The 15,910-nt window shown below is 38.6% G+C and overlaps 1 protein-coding gene across 9 annotated transcripts in view; it reads right to left on the bottom strand.

Moving 5' to 3' along the window:
* Nucleotides 1-3,434: 3,434 nt before the first annotated feature.
* Nucleotides 3,435-15,910, bottom strand: part of BLNK (B cell linker) — a 90,049-nt gene continuing 77,573 nt past the window's right edge. For 6 of the 9 annotated variants that reach the window (XM_063163444.1, XM_063163440.1, XM_063163441.1 and 3 more), the window contains 11 exons: nucleotides 15,476-15,503; nucleotides 15,221-15,293; nucleotides 14,619-14,649; nucleotides 13,608-13,650; nucleotides 12,395-12,473; nucleotides 11,947-11,978; nucleotides 10,570-10,635; nucleotides 8,911-8,990; nucleotides 6,597-6,680; nucleotides 5,416-5,571; nucleotides 3,435-4,159 (listed from right to left, as the gene is read on the bottom strand). In XM_063163444.1, the coding sequence (XP_063019514.1) occupies nucleotides 4,040-4,159; nucleotides 5,416-5,571; nucleotides 6,597-6,680; nucleotides 8,911-8,990; nucleotides 10,570-10,635; nucleotides 11,947-11,978; nucleotides 12,395-12,473; nucleotides 13,608-13,650; nucleotides 14,619-14,649; nucleotides 15,221-15,293; nucleotides 15,476-15,503 (792 nt within the window). In that variant the 3' untranslated portion in view covers nucleotides 3,435-4,039. Of the gene's footprint in view, nucleotides 4,160-5,415; nucleotides 5,572-6,596; nucleotides 6,707-8,910; nucleotides 8,991-10,569; nucleotides 10,636-11,946; nucleotides 11,979-12,394; nucleotides 12,474-13,607; nucleotides 13,651-14,618; nucleotides 14,650-15,220; nucleotides 15,294-15,475; nucleotides 15,504-15,910 lie in introns of those variants that run through there. The other 3 variants (XM_063163443.1, XM_063163446.1, XM_063163447.1) reach the window with 3 other exon arrangements.

Here is a 15,910-nt window from a genome sequence, read left to right as displayed (position 1 = left end):
TTCAGTATTTTGTTTCTCCACCCTTAATTAAGTCCTCATATTATTTAGTACAGGTTGCTCAAGTACTGTTCCAAATATATAATTTTATTCTTACGACCTTTTTCATAGTGCATTGTTTGAGGTTCTTAGAGTTCGGCATTTCTGCAGATCAGGTTTCAGAAAAACTCAGGTGGGCCTTCACTGAAATTAAGATTACAATTAATTACCATCAGGAGAAAATTAGATTAAAGTGATCTGACCTGTGTTGCAGTATATGGTGTGGTAGAAGATGCAGGGAAGATATGTTCAGTTCTTCAGTTCAACTACTTTAATTGTATGAAGCCACCTTTTTACTGGCTGACTTCTGCAATGTTGGTGCATTTCTCAGCATTTTCAGTAACTGGGGAAAGGTATTCTACAAATATCCTACAAACCACAGTTTTTCATTATACAGCTGCGATTTATCCTTGAAGTATTGCATGAACCAAGTGAAACATAAGTCCATGTGGAAAAATACTCACTGATTGTATATCTAATGCTTGTATTGTAATGGATGTAGCTGATGTGGCAAGGTTGCACAGGTAACTTGAATTATCTTGATTTTGAGTGCTTCACTATGCAACCATAACATTTTAATAGTTTGTAACATTGCAAATAGCAAGATAAACCTTAAATTGATGTTATTGTTTTGGGACATACAAAGAGAGGTGCAAGCACAAGGTTATCAACTATTTGTACAAACTTGAAGAGGCCTAAAATCGATCCCATTATGTGTTCTTGGCAAGATGTGCATTCATCAGTAAGTCATGGTGCCCTTCCTCAGTAATTCCAGTGTTTTAACAAAAATTTGTTACAGAGCTGTTATTACGTGACACACCTTTATGTTGTTATGTGACACGCTTTTTTTTTCCTAACAATGCTTCCTAATAATCTCTTTTTGCTGCTGCTGCTTTTGATTGAAGGAAGAATGGAGTTTTGTACCTTGTGTCTTTGAACACTTGGATTTTTGAGAATGCAGGTTCTTATTCCTTTCATGGAGCAACATTGTCAGGAATGATATGAAGTACTCATTGTACTCTCTGTGTCAGGTAGGCAGGCAACACTTCTCCCTTTGTGTTTTATTAAATATGACACTTGCCCTGAGTTCTCAGACAAAAGAATTCATTTTTAGTTCTTGGTTTACGGGTTGTTTGTGGGTGTGTGGTTTTTTGGTGTGAGGTTTTGGGGGTTTTTTGGTTTTTGTTTGTTTTGTTTTAACTATTCAGTGAATGATATATGGAAGGGAAATTAGCAAACAGTATCACAATATCAAAGAAAGATGAGGGGAGGGGTGTGTTGCTGTGTCTGTCAGGTCAGACTTGATATACCTCTTACCTGGAGATGACTGCTGGCACTGCAACAGCCACACCAAGTCACCATTTCCTGCATTCTGTAATGGCTTTTCAGCCCACAGCACTGGGATTTTTAACTCAGCAGGCTTCATCCTGAGTGCCAATTTATTCTATGTCCAGAATGTAAGAAATGGTAGCTTGGTGCAATACCTGAAACTTGCTTAAACCTTCTCCAGATAAAACTTTGTTTCGTGGTATGTCTGCACCAAAGTCCTGCCAAACTAGAACAGATCTAGCTGGAGTATGGAAAACAGAGTAACCAGTCTGGTGCCTTTGTTCCTGTACAAAACACCAAGTGTAGTAAAGTAGGTGATAATGTACTGGTGTGTTTTGTGTGTTTGTTGGGGGAGGCTCCCCCAACGAGCCTTATTTTGCCTAAATAGTGCCTAAAAAGTTCTCATTTCAGGCTGATTGGATTATTTTGTGGAAGGTTGTGTTACCTATCAGCTCCCTGCCTTGTTTTGTTGTCCAAACTATAAGCCCTATAATCGTGTAGAACATGGATAAAAAGGAAAGTAAGGTTTGAGGATGAAGGTAACTGGCCCCTTTATCTAGAGCAATTTGTTATTTGTAGGTCAACCACAATATTCTATGTAGTGCTGAGCACTTAGAGCTGAGGGGCAGGAACAGCGGTGTTTTAAAGTGCTCAGTGCTAACTGCCTTTTAAAAAAGTGATACTTAGTCCCTGTTATGAAATATACACACTTGAACTTCCCTTGTTCATGCTATTTTTTCCCCCTCAGTCCTAGAATGATGGAGATACTGCACACTTATCTTGGAAAGAATGAAGAATCTAGAGATTTTGAGGAGCAACGCAGAAAGGTTGGCAGACAGACAGTACCAAGTTGAAATACTGTGCAGTACATGATTGAAAGGCAAGGACTACATGAATGCAAAGGAAGTTAAATACTCAGTGGCTACTTTTTCAGAGTACTTCCATTGTGAGTATTGCTTGAAATAGCTTCTAAAGTGATACTTAAAAGTAGCTAAATAATATAGTACACATATAGAAAGAGTAAATGAAGCTTGCAGACACTACTAACTTGTGTTTTTACACCTTGACTTGGTAATCTTAACGTTCTAAACATTTCAGTAGTATTAGGCATAGTGTTAAATATAAAATACCAACTGAGCAATATACTAAACATAGCCCTTAGGTAGTACTGTGTGTAGTCTGTATACATGGTTTCTTATTTGCCAGTTGGGTAAGTGTTGCTTGTGTTGCAGAGGGAAGAAGCTGACCTGCCTCAAGGTATGTAGGTAGCCATGTGCTGAGAATCCTGCTGGCATACAGTTCTTTCTAGGAGACAGCTGCATGACTTTTAGAAGTATCTGATCAAAAGCACAAGAAAGTATTTGCAGAATTCAGCCACCCTATGGTGCTAAGTGACTTGATGAGACTTTGTAGGTCTTGACTCAGTCTCGCTTTTAATGCCTTGAATATAATCCTAGAGAACACTGCTTTATATGGAACAAAAAGAATGAACTAAGTGTGTATAATATGTCAGTTTTGGAAAATACCTTTAAGATGGATCAGTCTTCAGGTCCAGTGAAATCAAACACTGCTAGAACTAGTTAACAATTGCTCCTAAAAGTTTTTCATTGATGCAATTTCTACATTCATCAAATTAATTTTTACCACTTGAATATTTGTGGAATTTTACTTTTTCCACAAAATTACAGTAATCACAGTATCCAGTAATCACAGTAACCACTGTGATAGAACAGGCTATCACATAAAAAAGTGTTTTTTTTCCTGTGTGTGTCTTCATGAACAGTAATTCAGCAAGAAGTGAGTAATTTAGCAATGATGCAGTGTGCCTGGGTCATCAGCAGTAGGCAATTTGAAGACAAAAGATTTGAAAGTTACTAAGCCAAATTGTGTGTGTGTGTAATATATATATATATACACATATGAGATAAAGTTGTAAAAAGTGATGCTTTTTCATAACATTGTGAAGGAGCACATACAAATATATACATTAAAACATCAACACTAGTGATGCTTTCATACTAGAAGGGTGCCAGAAATGCAGTCCAGCAAAGTCTCCATACACTACTGAGTTTACAGCATATTTAAATTTTATTTTTACATTTGAAAATACAAACAAACATATCAGTGAAACAGGGTGAAGCTGACGGAAAGTACAACACATGTCCATAAATTTAAAACATTCAGGTGGATTTATTACCACTAATCAAAGTGCAGTCCTATTTTCAACTTGTGCACAGTGGTACATTAGGTCAAGTTGCTCTAATTTCTGGGGCTGTGCACTTTACAAAGAAGTTGCTGAAAGCAGTGATATGTGGTAAATATAAATTGAAAGAATAGATCACTGTGGGTATTCTCATTTTTAAAATGAAAATGTCCTTCAAGAAATCTGTCTCCAAACAGCAGTCAGAGGCTGTGGTATGCAGTTGTTCTTCCCATGACTGGATACCCATGTTGTCACAGATGACAGTGTGTCTGCTTTGGCTTCTTGTGTTAAACTTTCCTGATAAAAGTGACGTGGGGTTGAACTCTATGAAATGCATTTCTTACTACTCTGTAGGTGCTCTTGAAGAGTGTTTCCCATCATTTTGGATTTTCTTCTTTTAATACTTTGTCCACATCTCAGTATGTTGAAAGAAATGATTAAAGAAGTCTTCATTTCAGCAGTTCAGTTTGATTAAGAAACTCTTACAATATATTTCAGTTTTGTTGAGTCTTTTGTGTTGTTTTGGCTGTCAATTAGAACCAGGGAGGTGCGCTGATGATTCTCTACTATTTCAGCAACACTGTCAAAGCGCTGGAAAAAGAAAACAAAAAATAATTAGTGCTGGCTTCCTTTATGCTATAATATTGACAAGAAATCACTGCATCTTTTTATCTTTGCTTCTCATCTAATTGAAGAGAATTAAGCTACCTGTTACCAAGTTAGATGCTTTGCCTTTTAGTGAGAGCACTGATCCTTCACTTAGTTCTGATTTTAGTCATAAACAGATTAGATTTAGACAACTGAAGATATTACAGACACCAGCTGTCCCCTCCTTTCCATTTCTGATTGCCACCTGCAGAAACTGAACCACTGGGTTTGCTGTGGGCCATAGTGAACTGACATTTCATTTTCCCTTAATGTATAGTAGGCTGCAGCCTGGCTGCTCAGCAGCTGTGGCAGATGTGGTTCAGCCACTCCAGAGGGAAGGCTGTGTCCAGGAGTAACACCTACAGGCAACCATCTATGAGGCCTGTTCTAGTTACACAGTTTTAATGTTTGTCACTGTAAATTAGTATCCAGAATCTGCCAGGGCTGTTGCTTTTCTTTTTGGACTTTGGTCAAATAAAGACTTTGGACTATCTATTTATCCTGAGGTCATTTTTCACCCTTTGCTGAAGACCAGGTGAACTCCAGGCTATTATATTTCCTCTGATCTCAAAACTGGTGCCTGGGAGGCAGATAATTAGGCTATGTCAAGCCTACTTCCACACTGCTGAAAAGCCTACTCTATGCAGTGATGAACTGTTTTCATTGCTATTTGTGTTCCAAGTTTCTGTTTTCCTATCAGAGTAATTATCTCTGTGGCAGAGTAGATAACCAGTGATCTTTTCACTCCAGAGCTAAAGTTTAATATTTTCTTTATGTGAAAACAGTACTAACAGTAATGTCATTCTCATTTTTAGTAGTGTTGGAGGGTTTTGTTTTTTGAGCATGGCTGTTCTTCCTTTGCAGTTTTCCAAGAAGCATAACTACAGTTTTAGACAGAAGGTAAGTGGAGGACTAAACAGTCAGAAAATTTATCTAGTGGCTGCAGCTCTTATCCTTTTAACTTTATTTAAACAGCTCCATGAGTATGTTTCAGATTTGGTCTGTGGTTTTAGTTACAGTGTACAGGAGCTGTTATAACACTGGTTTCTCTAGCTTGACAGATTGGTCATTATGAAGGGTATATTTTTATCTTCATACATGAGGAATCTTTGTGGTCATAGTGCAATATATCTTAGTCCTTGCTTATTAAAGGTATATAACTGAAAACTGTTAGGAAAAATACCCCCACATCATCTCACCTCCTCACCACTTTTTTCTCTGCCCAGTGCATATTGCCTTGTTGATTCAATGAATCGTATTGGGATGTTGTACACTCTTCTGTTGTAAAACACCACCAGTGTATACGGCTGCCGTGAGTCCTGCCCAGAACTCTTCCTTATTAGAAAAGATCCATCCTAAAGAGAGAAAAGCAGTCAGTGTATTTGGCTCATTTCTTTCCAACAACTTAGTCTGCTTTTGGCTTTTATTTTGATTTATATTTACACTGAACCCTTTTTTCCCATTAGAAAAATAATAGCAGCAGATGAGAAGTAGCATGTATTCCTGCTAACAGTAGCTTGCAAAGGTGTCATTTAGGAATCAGCTTTGTTGCTGCCTGTTCTCTCTCTCAACAAGAGAGAAAACGAAGAAATAAATACACAGTGGCAGCCATCTGTTGGGATCCACAGACTGTTAGGGAATAGTTTCTATCAGTGTCAGTAGGCAGGGAAGGAAGCAGGGAGAGGTGGTGACACCATTTCTCCAGAGCTGTAGAAAGGAGCTCACCACAGTCAAGCACCTGCACTCCTGACTATGTAGCCCAGTGCTCACTAACTCACAGTAGCCTTCACCTGGTGACAGCCCCCATGCTCTGCCCCTTTATCCTCTGTGGACTTAGGCAAGAGTGGAAATGTACTTGATGCTGAGGATGCAACTCTACATGCTCCTCTTTCCTCCTGTGGCATTAGATTTTGCACAAAGAATAGTTGAGAAAATTCAAATTGTCCAAATACCTAAATGCACAGTGTTGCTATTTCAAAAGGCATAGCAACACCAGCCTTTCCAAACAGCTGTTTCCACATGAGCCACTGGACAGTGGTGGAGACCACTTAAAAGCCACTGGGCTTTGCATTTCTTTTAAGGGGGTGTGCATGAGCTGTAAGATCTTCCTCAGCTCTCTAGTAGCTTTCTCTGTAGTGCTTTGGTCTTTGAGTTGCACTAATGCAACTTTGTGTTGCAATGAAAGCCAGCATTAACTGGCTTAATTAAATGTCACCACAATAACTCCAGGTTTGACAGTACTTGCATGGCACAGCAGTTCTGACCTGTTCAGAAGGCAACTGATGCTCTTTGAATACTTCTGGTTGTCTTTTAAAATTTTTTTTATTTGAAGTTCTGGGGTTTTCCCCCATAAAATAGATATTCTTTAAAAGTGACCCACCTTGTTTGATCGGTACAATGCATCTTCTGCCATTTTCCTATCACAGGTAGCAGCATACCATGCTTTTCTGTGAACACCAGCATCCTAAAAAGAGAGGAACAGTGTTTCACCTGTAAAATAATAATAATAATAAAGAATACGGCCTGTAGGGGAGTTATTGCTAAACAGTGACAGCTATGAAGAACTAAAATGCAGAAAACTCAAGAGTTTAAAAAAGTCTTTGCCAGGAGTTCACAGTTTTAGTTGAGTAGAGGGAGGGCAAAGAAAAACTGGGAGTGTCAAAACAGCCGTAACAGATTTGTGATAGAAGGCTGATAAATGACAAAAGAGAGATGCCCTGAGGAAAGCAGTCAGGTTCAACTGTAGGATCGTTCTAAAGACAAAAGCTATTCCAGTAGAATTTAAAGAGGAACAAATTGTCGAGGAATGTTGAGGAATAATGCTCTTTGTGAACACAATCATGCCTGACTCCACATGGACAGCATGATGCCTGGAAAGTTTTGCTCCAGCTTTACAGTAACAAGTTTAATGATAAAATTAATTTTCACACAACCTTTGTCACCTCTGTACAAAACAGATTAAAGGTTGTACATTATAACTGAGCTGCCAGAAAGGGAATGTCTTGGCTTCTCTTTTATGCTCATTTTGTTGCTCATCTGATCCCATGGTGAGATAATTTACTTTATTAAACTTGCAGAAAAAAAACCAAAAAGCTTTCCTTTTTTGTTTTGCCTTTTTTTGTGTTTGACTGCCAAGCTGATTTTCTGTCAGTTTAATGACTTGGCTCAACCCACTGCAGGATCAGGAAGGAACACCACACAAGCTGGGAGGGGAGCTGACAGTGAGGAAAGAGCAGAGCCTCAATTTTGGAGGCATTGTACTAAATTCTTAGACTGGCTCAAGCCATAACATATAATTTTACCTTCAAAATTTTTCCATTTATTTCTCCACTCACACTATTCATTGGAAAAAGAAATGCTGAGAGGAATTGCAAATATGAAAGGTACTTGCCCACATAGAAAACGAGTCCAGTGAACAAATCTTTGTTCAACAAAAGAAGGAATTAATGGCCTCCAGACTTTTCTTCTACCATTATCTGTGGCCTATAATGTAGAAGCAGAGAGCTGCTGCCAAAGCTTGGATGGGAACCAAGCAAACAGTGAATGTTGTAGGAATTAATGACATAATTAATTGTCATTAATCTGTGAGCACCTGTATTGTGGAGGATGCTACAGCAAAGGATACCACTGTATATAATTGCTGGGAAAATAAGACTAACAGCTAATTTTTTTTAAACAAAATGGATCTTTGATTAAGTTCTGTTTCTGCCCATGGCTGTTACATAAAAATTGCAAATGTAATTGCTATAAGCTGTTTATGTAGAGTCTTCTGGATTGCTTATTTGAAAGTAATTTTTATAATAAATATCTAGTATTACATACAGTTAAAAATTTTCCAGAACTTCAAATCCTTTGTGTTCTTCACTGTTGTATTATCTTTGTCATGTCAGAGTTTAGAACGCTTACTGTTACTGGCTCTGCATGACAGAGCCTTTGGTTTACACTCAACAGAAGTATTTTTACCTTGTTTGTGACTACTAGGTTTATAAGAATGGGTTTCTGCATTTTTTAGTCTCCCTTCATCCAAAATGAGAGTAAGGGGAATAGCAGTGAAATGAAAATAACCTTGCATTTGCTTAGATCATTCAAAGCTTAATGTTGCAACAAAACACATAAAAAAGAGAATTGGCCATAAAACTGACAGTGTGAACCGTAATGAGAAGAGATCTGTTTAAAGGAACAGAAAGGAGCTGGACTTGGGAGAGACTAAAACACAGAGGGGAGGCATCACAGCATCATTGTATTTGCTCACTGCACCTTTTTTACCCTGTACACAATTTGTGCAGCTATAAGTTATAAAAAAGTATGTGATTAAAAACTCTTTATAGCAATCTGTATCAAAGACTAGACTTAAGTATATCACCACAAATTTCCTTGTTACAATGATGTTGAAAGTATGAACTGGAGAGTCAGGAAGACATGAAACCAAAGCTTTTTGTGATTGGTAGGGTGCCAAGATTTAATATAATACTGTTTACATATTTTTCTACAGTTTGTTAAACCTCTCCTGTGCTACCTGTTCTGTGCATATTTTAATGAAAGCTAACATTCAGATTATTTGTACTACAGAAAAGCCTCATTGCAAAAGGAGGCATAGAAGCCCTCCAGGAATGTAATTTTCTACTGAAAGGAGGTGGAAATACTATTTTGAAGTAAAGGATATTTCTGTAATATGAATTTAGCTAATACTATACCTGGTCTGCAGAACTTGAAACAGATGAAATGCTGCTGGGAGGGGAAGTACCCAAAGATCGGTTTACAGCTTCTGGGACTTCTAGAAAAGAGAAAGAACAACATGTATAAGTTTTCAAAGTATGTTTGTTATGATGTAAGAAACTGAATTGTTACAACAATTGAATTGTTTGGAAGATCTGGAAACATTTGACCTTTGATATCAGTCAGGAAAGTTTTCTACTGGAAATAGATGGGGCCTATGTAAGTGCTGGCACACTTGCTTGCCCAAAGGGTAGCCTTGCTTGAGAAGGAAAAACCAGTCTGGATAACAATTTGGTTACTAGCAGAACTACACTCAGAGTACAGGAAAAAACCTCTTCCACCACCAAAGTGAATGAATGTAGCAGTAGATGAGAAAATGCAGGAACTCGATGCAAGTAATTTTCAGTCCTGTGAGAAGCAGTCTTACAGGTGAGCAAGTCAGGAAAATGAATTTATTTCAGAGATAATTTTTCACCAATTTAGACTGCCTGAATTGTTTGTATACATGTTCAAGAAGTCCAGGCAGCAAAATGGAGAAGCAGAATTAATAGAAAACATTACGATGCTTAATTGGAATAACAAAGCATAGTCGAAAATAGTTACTAGGGCTGAAATACAGATGTAAGAGTTTAAGAAATCAGTAGTTAAATATTTGAGTAGTGTTGCATAGTAATGATATGATGAAAGAAGTATGGATTATTGCTTTCTGGTAAAAAATAATTTAGCCCAACAGTGTAGGTGTCTGCTATGGGTACTTGTGAACACAGCTGGATGCAATCAATATACTAGAGAAGATCATCGTAGAAAGTTGAGTGATCCTTATTTTGTTATTATGGGAGGCTTTTTTTCCTGTGTGCTTTACTTATTAGGGAAAACAAATGCTTCCCTTTCTGGATATGGTACTCTGCAGCTTGTAATGTTAAATTTTCACTAATAAAATTCTGATTTAGATATTGGTTTAGAAAGCAATAGAATGTTATAGAGAAGACCATACAGTGACCAGAACTAAAAAAAATGCAGTTGGACTGGGGACAAAGACAATTGTGTGAAGTACATTTAGAACTTCTTTTGCAGTAAAGATGCAACTGTCTGGAAGCTGCATCCCAAGTGGAGGGGAGACGTTATAGAGAGCAGTTCCAGCTCTCAATGAATTAATAATCACCTGAAGAAGGCTGTTCAATATTATGGATTTTGGTTTTTCAGGCAAATTTTGACTGACTGGCTGTTAAAGCTACATCTGAAAGTAGATTGTATTAATAAAGCAAGAACTGAGAGAAGTCAGATTAGTGAATTAGACTTGACAAAAGGATATTAAAATAAGTAATGAAAGATGCCTTGGCTGTTTGTAAAAAAGTAAAGAGAGATGGGGCTTTATGCAATAAGAATTTTATTGATTTTAAAGATAATCTAGGAACTAAACAAATAGTAGTTCTGGCACAGAAATAGAAATTTCCACAATCAAATTGGAAGCAGAGCTTAAATAACATTACAATTAAACTGATGGACCCAGATTATCTTTACCTATGAAATTTTAAAAACTGGCACATATAATTCAGGGGTGGTAACAGTTATTTTACATAATTTTCAAGTCAGGATGGTACCAAATAATTAAAGAATACCAAACATAATTGCTATACCTAAAGTGGAAAAAGTGACTTGAGCATCTACAGGGCTTTTTGTCTGATTCCACAGAACACAAGGCCCTAGGAGAGAATTTGAAAGAAATAACATCACGATTTGGAAGCAAAGGTACAACTAGCAAGAGAAAATCTGAATTTTAGCCAAGTAGATAAAATGTTACAGCTCTTTCATAGAATAACAGAGTTCTCCAAGGAGGGGATGTGGCAGTGTACTTAATCTGGACTTCAGAAGAGCATTTGACACTGTGCCATATGGGAAAAAAGTACTTGCAATGATGAAGACAGAAGTTAGCTCTAGGCTTGTGTACAAAGAAGAGATGGCAGGTCATGCTCAAGGGACATCAGTGATTATGGGACCAGTGGTTTGTATTATAAAGTTGTTATTGGACCTGGCACTGAATAAGATTATGCTAAAGAAAGTTTACTAATCAGAGCATCATGTAGCACCAGATGGTCTTGAAGAAGAGTTACAGTTCCAGGAGTAGTCAGAATTTATGCTTCCAGCTGAAGCACATCAGTTGTGTGATGGGAGCAGACAAACTTGAGTGCATCAGTCAAGAGCATTGATGTGAACCATGTATTAATGTGACCTTCCTCAGCACAGGAGATATAATTGCAACATGCATCAAGCAAATGTTTCCAGGAAAGAAATACACTAATAACAGCATATCAGTTTAAGCTACACCAAATGCAGATTTATATGTGCCATTCTCACCATCTGTTTACAATATGAAAGATATGTTCAGACTGAATATGTACAGTAAAGGGCTTACAGGAAGGTCAGACAAGTGTCTGCTAACAAGCAACTAGAAAAATGTTAAATCTAATTTACACTTCTGTACAAAGTGGGTTTATATACACATTACCTAATTTGTTTTTAGCTGAGAACTGAAACAAAGTCCATCTTGGAAAGCACTACTTAGAAAAGACCTTCAGCAATTGCTATTATAAAAGTACTTTCTTTTTTCCTTCTGTAGAAAAAGAATAAATTGAATGTAATAATAATGTCTGTCTTGTAGGCAACAGAAGCCTGGAGCAGCCCAAAAATGTCATATTTAGGATTCTTCTATGACAAGGAAGATTGATGGAATCTTTATTATGATGGGAAATGACCCAAATTGCCTTTGCTAGAGATTTCCAGTATTCCTAAATATAAATGAAGCACTCATTTTCCATCAATAATCCTGAGATACTCCCTTAATTTTACTAGCTGAACTAAGGTCTTGGATACTTGACCTCCTCTTTGTATGCATTACAGATACATTAATTGCAAACTAATTAATATGCATGGTACTTTGAAATAATTTTAGTTCAAAGATTAATTTGAAATAACATGTTAATAATATTTTAATTCAAAAACTGAATTATACTTACTTGGCAGAATTGAGGGCTTTTGGAGCAGAGGCCTGAAATAAATGTTGAGAGATTACAGAAAGGTCTGAGGGGATGTACCCAGTCCTGATAATATGAAAACTGAAAATATGCAGTGGTAGAATGTGTTCTATCTCACCCATGCGTTCATTGAGAAACATGGGCCTGATACAGGTATTTAAAAAAAATGATATCCCACTAGGAGGAATTTAAACATATGTTTTAAATCTTGATTACTTTATTACAGATTATATCCCCTCATGCTTTTTGGCGATGGTTAAAGTATTTGCATGCATTCATTTGCCATGCTTTATTTTTTGCCACTGTGAGGCTTCAGGAATCTCAGTTCTGAGAAAGGAACAAGGAGGCTCCAGTGAAAAGAGTGCTCCCCTTTGAGCCTCTCAGAGCTGGTGCACTGCAATATTCCCAAGAGGATGGAAAGGGACCTTACTTTTGGGCACCACTTGGAAGGGGGGGAAGTGGAAGTTCCTGGCTGGAATTGCGCCGTCGGTCTGGTACCGTGGGTTTTTCTGGAGTTTGGGAAAACAAACGGTAGAGTCAAGATTTCTTCAGAAGTATATTATCCCAGGTTAGGGAGTCCCAGTAGGTGAGGGAAGGTTTCTTTTACTATAAATTTGGGGTTTTTTCTGACATGGCAGCCTGCCATTGCGCTGCTGTTAACTAATTCTAGGCAATACCTGTGCTGTGGATGCCTGCAGGGCTGGGTGGGACTCTGTGACAGGGGGAGGAGGGCAGCCAGCCCTGAGGAGGCAGCAGCAGCTCCTGCTGGAGCCCCCTCGCCCAGACACAAACAGAGCCACAGACACAGCCAGGATGGGATGGATTCCCTGCCCACACAGACACAGCCATGACGGGATGGATTCCCTGCCCACACAGACACAGACACAGCCATGACGGGATGGATTCCCTGCCCACACAGACACAGCCAGGATGGATTCCCTGCTCATACAGACACAGACACAGCCAGGACGGGATGGATTCCCTGCCCATACAGACACAGCCAGGATGGATTCCCTGCTCATACAGACACAGCCATGACGGGATGGATTCCCTGCCCACACAGACACAGCCAGGACAGGATGGATTCCCTGCCCACACAGACACAGCCAGGACAGGATGGATTCCCTGCCCACACAGACACAGCCAGGACAGGATGGATTCCCTGCCTACACAGCCAGGACAGGATGGATTCCCTGCCCACACAGACACAGCCAGGATGGATTCCCTGCCTACACAGACAGGATGGATTCCCTGGCCACACAGACACAGCCAGGACGGATTCCCTGCCCGTGCCAGGGACTGCCTCTTGCCAGGAGTCGGCTCTGTGAGGGATGCTTCTGGCTGAGTTCAGAGCCTGTCCCTCCCTTCCCCCTTCTCCACTTCCAGGGCTCCATGGACACACTGCTGGTCCATCACTGTGCTACATTACCCTGCCAGGAACCTCAGCAGCTTTACTGGGACTGCTGTCAGAGAACAATGATACTCACTGCAACTAAGGCTGCCCAGATCCAGTTTGAAACTGCTAAAACCAAACACCCCTCAAAAACCTACAGTAACTTGAATGTGGTGCTGTTTGTTTCATGTTTTTAGTAAAAAAATAATCGGATAAATGTCAACTTTTCACATTAGTGGGTATAATTTACCTTCATTTGCAGTTAAGGTCTCTCTGGAAGGTAAACATGGTTTCTGCAGTAAAAGAGAAGGACAACCAAGTATTAACTGGCACTTGTACAGCAAATGTTTATCATTTATACTTTTTGTGAAACGGTTTAGAATTGACAACATCCCAGAAGAATTAGGAGGCAGGGACATAGCCATTCTGTGAAGAGTCTCTAGTTGTATGACCTTGAAGTTTGCAATTTTGCAAAGGAGATTTGGAAAAAATCCCAGCTTGTGGATATAAATAAATGGAGAAAAACTAAAATATAGATGGTTCATTCTTATCTCAGGAGCTAAAATCAGAAGTCTATCCCAAGTACCTGAAAATGAAAATTGGATTCTCATCCGTACTGAACTATGCACAGAAATATCTGAACACATTTTCTTCTGTTTACTGGAAGTTAAACTGTCGGTTTAGCTCACAGTAAAACTGGAACCAATCTTCCATTTTTTTTTTTTTGCTTTCATTTTGAAACAATGATAATAAACTGCCAGTTTTGAAACATTTTTTTAATTAATTTCTTTGAAAATTTCAACCAGTCCTCTTACTTTCTGCCACAATAAGTTTTTGGATATTTTTTGAATTACTGAAAAACCTCAGACAAATTCTGGTAAAATCCTGCATATTTCTTGAGCTATCACTTTCAATGAACTCATGTTCTCCATAGGCAGCCCTGTACATTCTGGGAATACTTCTGAATTGTCTGTGTTCCTATCTATTTCTCATTTATTCAGTTCATGCACTGTTTTTATTGTTACATCCCAGGGCATTGAATTGAAACGTTGCTTTGATCAAAATATTTTTCTGCTTGAGCAGAAAGATCACTGATCTTCACTTGTGTAATAGCACCCAAATATTTCCTGTCTTTGTAACTCTTTCCCCTAGGATTTTTTACATTTATCTTGTAACCAAACTCATGGTAAAACTAAGTTTTACAATAAATTAATAATATAATAGAAGTTTTGGGTGATTATACAATTACAAGTCAACTTACTGGTGAAATTACTGCATTAGAAGTTTTCTTGCTGAAGTATGGAGGAAAAAGAAAAAGAATATGGTTACTTAGCAGATACATGGATTCATTTAGCAACTAAACATCAGTTTCATTGGTTCTCAGGGTATTTCTGTCTAAGATGGGATTCACTGGATACTTGTACCAGTTAGAAACAAAGAAGAATAAAAAAGGAATAAGGGTATTATCAGATGCAATGTGGGCACTCACTGAAGGTACTTACACAAGGAAGCTACAGCTCTGTCCAATAATTAACATGAGTTAGGAGGGCAGGAGAACTTAGTGAAAGCTTTCTGCACCTCCAGGCTTGCATGTGCTGCAGTATGGGACTAAAACAGCCAGGGCAGCCAGCATCTGCCATCAGTGGCAGGCAGTGAAGGGCAAGGCCACTTGGCATACAAAGAGTGTTCCTCCAGAAACAGCAAAGTAACAGCTTGCCTTTAGCTACTCAGGATATCTTTCACAAACAGGAATAAATATTATTCCTGAATTCTAATTGTTACAGGCAAGGACAGGAGTTAGCTCCTAATACACCTATCAAACCCATCCCCATCAAAGAAGTACTTTTATCATTTTTTACTCACAGGCCCCTTGGTAACGGAGATGGAGCTGCTCCAGTAGGAAATCTGGATTCCTGTGTGTTATTGAACCTCTGACCTAGAGATGCAAGCAATACATTTAGTATGCTATGTGAGCTGTATCTGAACAGTGGATTTTCCTCATTGCCATTTTAGTAATAGAGGTAAAAAATATCCACTGCTTTAATTTTTTTCTCAACATTTTCAGTTGAGAAATGTTCAGTTCCTCTCATATTGCTGTATTTTCATCTGAATACTTACTTTCATCATTATTGTTTGCTTCATGGTCCTGCAATGGAAAAATAGGTTAGATTTGATATGAAGGAATTAAAAAAGGAATTACTGTGTTCAGTTTTAATTCCTTCACTACCAGAAGGACACAGAGGTAATGGAGCAGAGAAGGGGAACAAGGCTAGTGAAAGGACTGAAGCACAAGTCCTATGTGGAGTGGTTGAGGTAGTTGGGCATGTTTAGCCTGGAGAAAAGGAGGCTCAGGGGGGCCTTAATGCTCTCTACAAGTACCTGAAAGGAGTATATCAGACTTTTCTCCCAGATAACAAGTGACAGGACAAGAGGAAATGGCCTAATGCTGCACCAGGAGAGGTTTAGATTAGATATTAGAAAAAATGTTTTCATTGAAAGGGTGGTCAGGCATGGAATGGGCTGCCAAGGGAAGTGGTGGAATCACCATCCTTG

Source organism: Melospiza melodia, chromosome 9 (assembly GCF_035770615.1).
Source record: "Melospiza melodia melodia isolate bMelMel2 chromosome 9, bMelMel2.pri, whole genome shotgun sequence".
In the NCBI taxonomy this organism is placed as follows: domain Eukaryota; kingdom Metazoa; phylum Chordata; class Aves; order Passeriformes; family Passerellidae; genus Melospiza; species Melospiza melodia.
Note: the sequence above shows the minus strand (reverse complement) of the source record. Positions and strands in the feature narration are given on the sequence as shown.